The sequence below is a fragment of the Triticum dicoccoides genome, chromosome 5B (genome assembly GCF_002162155.2).
Source record: "Triticum dicoccoides isolate Atlit2015 ecotype Zavitan chromosome 5B, WEW_v2.0, whole genome shotgun sequence".
Lineage (NCBI taxonomy): Eukaryota > Viridiplantae > Streptophyta > Magnoliopsida > Poales > Poaceae > Triticum > Triticum dicoccoides.
The window spans coordinates 603,079,580-603,088,907 of NC_041389.1; the positions used below are offsets into that span (position 1 = coordinate 603,079,580).

General features: G+C 47.0%; 1 protein-coding gene across 1 annotated transcript; it reads right to left on the reverse strand.

The window, feature by feature from the left end:
- Positions 1–4,889: 4,889 nt before the first annotated feature.
- Positions 4,890–6,499, reverse strand: LOC119311973 (40S ribosomal protein S29). The gene is made up of 3 exons (XM_037587686.1): positions 6,344–6,499; positions 6,009–6,108; positions 4,890–5,172 (listed from the first exon to the last, which is right to left on the reverse strand). The coding sequence occupies exons 1-3, from the start codon at positions 6,403–6,405 to the stop codon at positions 5,164–5,166; spliced, it is 171 nt and encodes a 56-aa protein (XP_037443583.1). The 5' UTR covers positions 6,406–6,499; the 3' UTR covers positions 4,890–5,163.
- Positions 6,500–9,328: the final 2,829 nt, after the last annotated feature.

The following is a 9,328-nucleotide window of genomic DNA, read 5'->3' on the forward strand; positions in this document are numbered from 1 at the left end:
CAAATGATCACTATTTTACTACAGTCTACAGCGACGGGATCGCAGCTGTGCCAGCGTCGTGTGGACTGTAGAAGTGCGCTATAGTAGAAGTGTATTTTCGCGCTGGCGCCGGAAGCATTTCACGTTGGGATCTCAGGTACCCGGCGTCGTCGCTTGCGGATCGCTGTCATGTGCAGCAGGGCGACAGCGTGCGGCCTGCGAGCTTGCACGAGCGCCCGCACGCCGAATGTTTTCAAGAAGAAGAAGAATCCAATGCTAGCTCCAAGCGGGCCGCACGACCCTTTCACCCATCCATCCACAGTTGGTGGGTGTGTGTGGGTGTCAGTCAGCTCACTCGCCCACTGCCGTGCCCGGCTGGAATCCAGGTATCGCCGCACGGAACACCCTTTTACTAATCCCGATCGATCCGGCGCATGTGAGAGAGCACAGCGCGGCAGAGAGAGAGAGAGAGAGAGAGAGAGGAGATGAACTGCACGCACGGGCGCCGGAGCAATTGGCATTAGAAAAGCGTCCTGCGCATGCCGACGTGCCGTGCCGCGCTGTCATGTGCAGCGCCCCGCACGGTGGATGGCCTGCACATATCCGTAAGCCGGCGTTAATCATTCGTTTCCCCCAGCGCCATAAACTAATCCGAACCACTGTACTCTATCGTCCACGGGTGCAGCTCTTCTCGCCCACGGAAAGCGGTGCAACTTGCGTTGCGCGGGCCCGCATGGCAGCGAGAACATGTGCGATCTTGACGGATGAAGGAGGAGGAGCCGTGGTGGAGCGGTGCGCTGGCTGCGGCGTCGTTGGAGTCCAGGCTGGGGACAGCTGGGGGGGATGGGCGCTATCCGCCTCCGGAATTCAGATTCCGATCTCGCCTCGCCCCCGATAAAATTCCAAGCCGCGATTGGCCGATCGCGCCGGGACGGGACGGGGGCCTAGTGGGTGCGCGGCGTGCTGGACTGCGGGCGCGCCATGCGCGCTGTGCGCCAGCGCTCCGACCACCTGTCCCAACGGAGCGCCCGGGCCGTTCCGATGGATTTCCGTGGAGTGCTCCGGAGCCCGGACCGATGGCGAAGCTTCCCCGCCCTGCGTCTGCTTGGTGCGGTGACGCCGCGACACCTGTGCTGTGGAATAACGGCGTGTGCGTCACATGGATGATCGTGGACTCGTGGTCGTCTTTTCTCTTCTCCACGGGCTTGTCACGTTACGGGAGGGCTCATCCGGTCCAACAGTTCCTGTCCGGCTGCACCGGCGATCACACGCCCTCCTTCCTTCTCCCACATCGCGTCGCCACCTAGGTTAGCACATAGGCTGGCCCTCTGATTCTAAAGTGATGGGCACGTGAAGGTGGGTGGGCAATCGGGCAGCACACAAGTTTGCGAGTCCATGACGAACCACTTCGTTGCACACTGCCATTAGGTGATTCTTCAGGCCTGTAGGCCAACCAGTTTAGAACAAGAGGGGAGCGGGAAAATTGAAATTCGTCTTGGAAAAGTGCTGCTAATGCGGGGTTACGTTTTACTTACTAAAAAGAACAAATTTTATCCAGACACTGCTCTAGTAGGTTGAAATTCGTAGGTGAGGATCCGAATAATACTGTGACATGGCTACACAATGGTGCACTCAGGTTGGTAGGTTGAGCAGCATGACATGATAAGAGGAGATAAGATCATGAGAAGAGAAAGGATAAGAGTAAGTGAGCTTAGCTACGACTCTCGGCTCAACATTCCAGGTACAAATACGTGTGCCGACCTCAACTGTTGAGCTGCCGCTGAGGATCAAGCTCGACGAGCTGGGGCTAAGGGTGAGGGAGGTTGGTGATGAGGACGATGGTGAGTCGGTGAGGAGGAAGAGCTCGTCGGCTAGCCACTAGTGTAAGTGCATCAAGTGCCTTCTTTAGTGGTTTTTTAAGTATCAAAGACAAATAGGTTGAGGGACTAATGTGTTTGCGAGTATACACAGGAATTATAGTCCCTGAAGATTTGGTTTAACCCATGAAAGACGATCTCTAAAAATATATTTCTAAGTGAAGAAATTGGTGAAGAATCTTTATGATCTACATAATTAGTCGTTATGGCGCACAATTCACATGTGTGTCCTGGGACGTAATAAAATAGTGTTCGATTAAAGATGGATTATATTGTGATTGTTAATCGCATCTGGACTCTATTTAGAAACAAGTTAGTTTAAACTTGGAAGCTTATCTGCATATAGATTAAGCCTCTGGAATTAGTAGTATAAGTAGGTCCCACCCTCTAGCATCGAATCGCATTGTGAGCGGCACCACCGATAAGGCGGAGGAATAGAGAATAGGCCTAAACCTAACATTGGTATCTCGAGCGAGGTTAAGGGTTAACGATGTACCGCCGGCGACGATCACGGCGTTCATGAACTCGGTTTCGATCTCAGCCGCCTCCGTTTGAAGGCGCGCCCGTAGCCTCACGCCACCGCACCTCGCCATCACATCGCACCTCCTCCTTGTTTGCGGACCATGGATGCGGATATGGCCGAGGCACCACCTAAATGGTTCCGCTGGCACAATGTGGTTGCCCTGCCATTCGGCGGTCTCCAATACCGGCGAGGTTGCGGTCACACGGAGTGATCCACCGACCCCAACAAATCCCAGTGCCATTAGCGCCATGGATTCCCGCCGGATCGATGAAGACCGCAGGAGGATGCACTCCTCCCGGGATCATCGGAGAGCAGCAAGACAACCATCTGCTCCTCAAGACTGCAAGGGATGAGCTCAGATACCTCGAATCTAGACATCTCAAAGTCAGTTCCGGTGACCGCCATGAAGGACTACGTTGGAGCTCGCCAGAAAGGAACTTAGGTATTGTGAGAGGGGAGTGGAGTGGAGCGAGGCTAGTGTTTCATCCATAGTGCGAATAGGGTCTAATTTATTCTAATTTATGTGGCGTCGGCCACAGTTGGCCGAATCCGACATGACAGGCGCGTCAAGGAGTCCCTATAGCCGCTACACATATGGGCTGGATATGGGAAGTGTCGACGAGGCGTTTCGACCGGATTTGCCAGCGGCGGTAGGGTGGCAATTTCACAACCGGTCAGTGACCGGGCAGCCCACCCGGTTTTTAGGACGGATACGAGGGGTCAGGTTGTATCGTATCCAAAATGCATCGGCCAAGTATACATAATAGACATCCGTATCAGATACTCCCTCCGTTTTAAATATTTGTCTTTCTAGTGATTTCAAATGGACTACCACATACGGATGTATATAGACATATTTTAAAGTGTAGATTCACTTATTTTGCTCCATATGTAGTCATTTGTTGAAATCTCTAAAAAGACAAATATTTAGGAACGGAGGGAGTACATTATATCCCATACAGATACACTGGTTCTATGAAGCATCCATGCATCCTACTCTAGATCACACAGCAAATTCATATGCAATCGTATTCTACTCTTTTTTTTAGGGAAAGCTTTCTACTCTCTTTTATGAGGTACACTAAGCATTCTACTTTATTCAGGAGGTGACCAAAGAATAACGGAAATGTTAACGCCCACACGTGTGGGCGTTTGCACATCGTCCACACGCCTCCATTACCACTCATTTTGCGACATATGAATAGACAGCAGATTTTTTTTTGATTTTCGGCTTAAAAATGTTGTATCTCCTAAATAAAAAAGCAAATTAAAAATCCGTTTTCACCATTAAATTCGTCTCGATGAGATCTTCAAAACTAGACCCCATGTTGATATGTTTCGACGAAATTTTTTTTTGCCAGAAGTTGTCACGATGTTTACACTGCAGTTGCCATAGGGTTTAAACTAAAGTTGCCATGTGGCAATTTTAGTTTGTAGATCATGGCAATTTTAGTATTTTGATGATGGCAACTCCAGTACTTTGACCATAAAAATTATTTTTTGTATAAACCATGGCAATTTTACGTGCATGTATCATGGCAATTTTAGTTTACGGTTAATGACAAGTCTAGTTTCTTTATTCTCCGTTTTATAAACGTCAAAATTTTTACTTTTAAATGTAGAAAAAATAGCTGAAACATATCATGGCAACTTCAGTGTAAATATCATGGCAATTCATATGCAATAGACATGGCAACTTTTAATCCAAAAAAATTTTCATCAAAACATATCAACATGGGATCTAGTTTCGAAGATCTCATCGCGAGGGATTTAATGGTGAAAACGGATTTTCAATCGAAGTTTTCGTTTAAGAGATAAAACATTTTAAAAACTGAAAATCCAAAAAAAATTCCTGCATGCATGCGATGACGTGGCAATCTGTTTACATTAGAGACGTGTGATGCGTCTCCCTTCCTGCCACACGTGTGGCAGTTAGCACGACCCAAAAATACAAAATGTTCACGCACAAATACAAAAGGACAACAGAAAGCACACCTAATCCCTGAAGACCCTCAATTTTGACAATGTGATACATGCTCAAACTTTGAGTGGGATACAGGTATCGTTGGCTGCCAGATCTGCGATTGGATGCTCCAGGTTTTCCACAATTAGAACGATAGGGTGGCAAAGAAATTGTTGGCCTCCGACGAGTTCTAACCATTTGGGAGGTGGCAAAATATGGCCGGTAGCAGGACAGTCGCGCATCAAATTCATATACAACAGTGGATTCTAGGTTTTTCTATGTGACCAACTAATAATTCCACTAATGCTTGTTTTGACCCGCACCTAATACCCTAGAGAAGCTCAGCATTGACAAGTGTTATAGATGACCATTTAACAATTACAGACAGATTTTCTAGCTTAAGCAAAGTCAGGGCAGCCAAGGACAACTGTTCAACAAACAAAGAAGATCATAAACAATCACAGAGAGAGAATAGTAGAGCACAGCAGAGACTGATTAAGAACAGACGCCAGGCAAGGATAGGTATGAACACACGAGGAATATAAAATTAGAGCATCAAAACAAATGCATGGCCGGCCTTCGCAAGATAATAAAAATATAAGGATGCAGAGCAACCTTCTAACCATAATGGCACGCAGTAACAGAATTATCGATTTCACATGCTCAAACAGCAGTTGCTAACATGGTTTCACGGTTTTGTCACCAGGATTCAAACATAATAGTAGTTCATTACATAGCTTATAGGATAAAGATCAGCCTCGATGAAGCACCACAGTTCGTTGATAATTTCCTAGTCCTTGCTTCCTTTGAGGTTTCCATTCTTAACGGTACTGTTAAACAAGAGTGCAAATTCAGAGATTGATATAAAGAGATTGGGATATGCAAAATAAAAGGCATACAATAAACTAGTCACACACAAACATTCAGGTATTCAGGCACAACAGCATATGCATCTGAAAAATAATTTACCCAAACCTAAAAATTGAAGCATAAAACTATAGTTAATCAGATAAAAGTGGAAATGGAAACAATATGGAAAATCATCTCAATTTTCTACAAAATCATAAAAGTACAAGTTGTTACGCAAGTATATGCCTACATAATAGATATTTGCACAATTGCAATACACTCAATGTGTCATGCATTGAAATGGACCGGTATGCTTGAAAATACTTAATCTAATGCTTAGTAAAAAAAGTTGAAACTGTGGACAGATGCAACAGACTTAGACTTATATTGGAGAGAACAACAAACGGAGCTAGTATCATGTAGTCATGCACAACCCTGTCCATTCCAAGATGCCTTACGGTGCCTAGAAATTGCACATTGATCAAACAGATACAAAACATTGCAAGGTAGAACATGAGGTGATGATTGGAAAACTTGACCAGGTTTGCTCTGTCAAGAGGGGCGACACACAAATCTAATCTGAATAAGTGAATCTAACATAACATACAATGCACCACAGTATGTAACAACTCACGCTACCAGATAGTAGTTCTCTAACAAATTAAGACTGGTTCACCATACCAAGAGAGGCCTTGCAGACAAAGCATATACGTATATTATTCAAAGCCAAGCATGGGGACATATACTAGTATTACTCGCCAGCCATCAAATTCAAGCGCAGATTCAGGAAATCCATAGACAGTGTGGCGTCGGATACCTTGATGAAGCCAATGTCCTTGGCGTTGCTGCGGAAGCACTGCCTGCAGCACATCAGCCCGTACTTGCGGATCAGGCCATGCGAGTTGCCGCAGACACGGCTGCAAGAAAAGATCCAAACCACCATGGGTCAGGGCATAAAACCATCAAACAATCCCGAGGCGCGTGAATCTTGCGCATCGAAAACACGAGTATATAAGATTTAGAGCTAAGGTACGAGCTTGCGCCACGGATCTACAGCTGCGGACAGGAAGCGCCTCTTGCTACCGATCTACGAGAGGGCGGGGTACAAGTTTCCAATCGATCAAGAGTAGGGAGTAGAGAGAAGATCATTACCAAACCCTGGATCCGGGGCCGTAGTTCTTGGGGTGCGAGTTCCAGACGTTCGAGTGTCCCATGGCGGCGGCGGCGGCGGCGCGGCTTGCAACTGGAAACCCTACCTTTTGCTCTCGCCTGGCTAGAATGAGGAGGTCGGGTAGCGGGGGCGCCGGGTTTTCTATATAGGCTGGCAGGCTTCACTTGCTGGGCTCTCACTTGTACACTTGCGAAACTTTGCCGATCGATGGGCTCGCGGATACATGGGCTGGCCTCACAGCCCGTATTTAAGTAGCCACGGCCCGGTAATTGGGGTGATCCATTTTTTTGGCCTCTTATGTTTTTCAAACTCCAAATTTCGCAGTGTTCTTTTTTTTTCGCAAGAAAATTTCGTGGTGTTCTGTTCCCTCTTGGTGAACCACACCCACTGCAGACACGGCGTGTGATTTTAACGCTGCCTTCGGGAATCCCCGGTTTGCAACTGAAAAGATACTATCAACAAATACTCCTACTAACGATGCTTAAAACTGTCAAAAAAGGGGGAATTTCTAGAGATTGAAAGAGCAGTCATGTCTCTACACCGAGTTTCTAAATCTAGGGTTTTTATCAATTATGTCATTAGTTGTGTCCCACTACTCAGTTTTGTCATTAGAAGTTTCAACTACTAAAAAATGTCATCGATCCGTGAGATGTTTGCTAAAAGGTGCCATAAAATATCTAAAAATTACCATCATTTTGTTAGATGTTTGCTTAAAAATGTCATTAGACATTGTTATTTTCACGTCAAACCCGTTGACCATGTTATATGACAAAAATAAGCCTAGACCTACATATCAGTTCTCTCTATCTCACAATGATAAGTATGACCCCACTTGTCAGGAGTAAGCAAGCGTATAGTTTTACAGGAAAATAAGAACGTTGTTGGGATCAAGTGAGACCCACACTTGATTGTAGTGAGATAGAGGAAGAACTGGCATGTTGGTCCATAGGTATTTATATCATTATAACATGGCAAAAGAGATTTGTGATCACAACAATGGTGTCCAGTGGTATTTTTGAGCATGAGTCTAATGAAGCAATGACACTTTTGAGCAGTTGAAAATTCAAATGGTAGAACTGAGTAGTGGGACACAACTTGTGGCATAAATGTACATATAACATATTGTTTTGTAGGCTGATATATCAGTTTTAGGGCTCTACAGTTATAAATATAGCATATTGTTTTGTAAATATCATTTTCAGACATATTGTTTTGTTTATCCTGCCGCTTGATGGTGCTTCTATCACTTTCATCGTCGTGACGCACAACCGGTATGAAAAACATGCCTGCTCATGTTTTTGTTTTTGTTTTTGAATAAAGACACCCAGAAGGCTGTTGAAATCTATTGTAGGGCGCGTCGACTGCAAATTTAAATTTTCCTACACGCAGAACAACCAAGAACATGCTACGGGAGATGGATCACAATTCGTTACCATTAGACGCGCAGTGTCGTGCACCGTAAGAAGAATTGGGGCAGCGCGTCCGCGTGGATCGTCTCCTTCTCGTCTGATTTCCCTCGAACAGCCGGTCGTCCGATCCCACGTACAAGTTCGCCGAAGCGGCGCAAGTGCACCGCATCTAACGGTATCCGTGCGTGCAGGAGGAACACCGTATGGCGTACTGTTAGGTCCGATCACAGTCAGCGGCGGGTAGAGGTGGCTATTCGCAACACATGCAAACCCTAGTGACAGCGCCAAAGCGATCAATCGCATGAGTGTGCCGCACCTCCACTTTATATAGGCGTCCGTCGCAGGCTCAACACTTGGGCCTCGCACGGACCCTAAAGCCCATAAGTCTACTCGACCACAATCCGAATACAGCTCGGATCACATTCGACCAGTGTCCTCGGATCCGACCTCATAGGTTCCTTCCCTTAAGCGCGTGAACCCAAGTCGGCTTGGTCACAGTTCGGATCATCTCTGACCTACACGGTTGGTAGCGGCCTCTAGCAAGGCGTGCCGACCACCAAGCAGACTATGAAGCTGGTTAGGTGAACCTGTACAACGTGTCACACTTCTGTTCCCTTTTCCGCACGATATATGTTGTCGGGCTCAAGGCGAGACTGTCATCCTTGTGCTAGCCCGACCTCTTTCTCGTTCCAGTGATACCGACTGATAAGCATATTTCATATATACAATTTTGGCATTGAATTGTACCATTCATTGAGTTATGCCCATCTATTCTTGCTAAGTTTAGTTAAATATTTGCATGAAAATCATATAATGAATCATTTACTAGTCATTGTGTTTCTTTTGCAGAAAAGTTCGCAAAGGCACTGTATAACTTCAAGATCCGGACTAGTGGCTAAGAGAACCAGTCAAGTGAAAAGAAAGAAGAAAGACAGAGGGACTTGTGTGTGAAGAATTGACGCTCCAGGGGACAAGTTAAAGAAGAAAGGGACCTTCTTGTGAACAAAGAAGAAAAGGAGAAGGGCCAAAATTGCAAAGTGGCAGATCTGAGGAGGGGTGAAAAATCCCTAGCGGCAGCCGATCCCCATCGAGGCCTGGCATCTCTATTCCCCTCACCCTCCTTCTCCACCTCCGGCCGCCGCCACGGCCAGGCCGGCGTGGTGTGCGCCTCCCGCCTCATCATCCATCTCCATCCACCACTCCGCGACCCATCCATCCATCAGCGCCAGCAGCCTCCATCCACCAGCGCCCGCCATCACCAGTGTCCACCATCTCCAGTCACCGCCGCCATCAGCACCAAGCGCTACATTGCGCGACCCATCAGACGGGCGTCTGGCTGCCCGCACGACTCTCTCCTCCCTGCTGCTTCTTCTCCCACGCCCAAAACTACTGCTGCTCCTTCTCTCCACATCCCTGCTGCTGCACTTCTCGTCTCTGAATCTCCTTGCCGCTGCTCCTATTCCGTGTTGCTCCTTCTCCTTGCACCTCCCTGCTGATCTCCACGCCCCTACTGCCCCGCTCTTGCTCCTCTTATCTCTTCTCAGTGCGCTCCTTCTG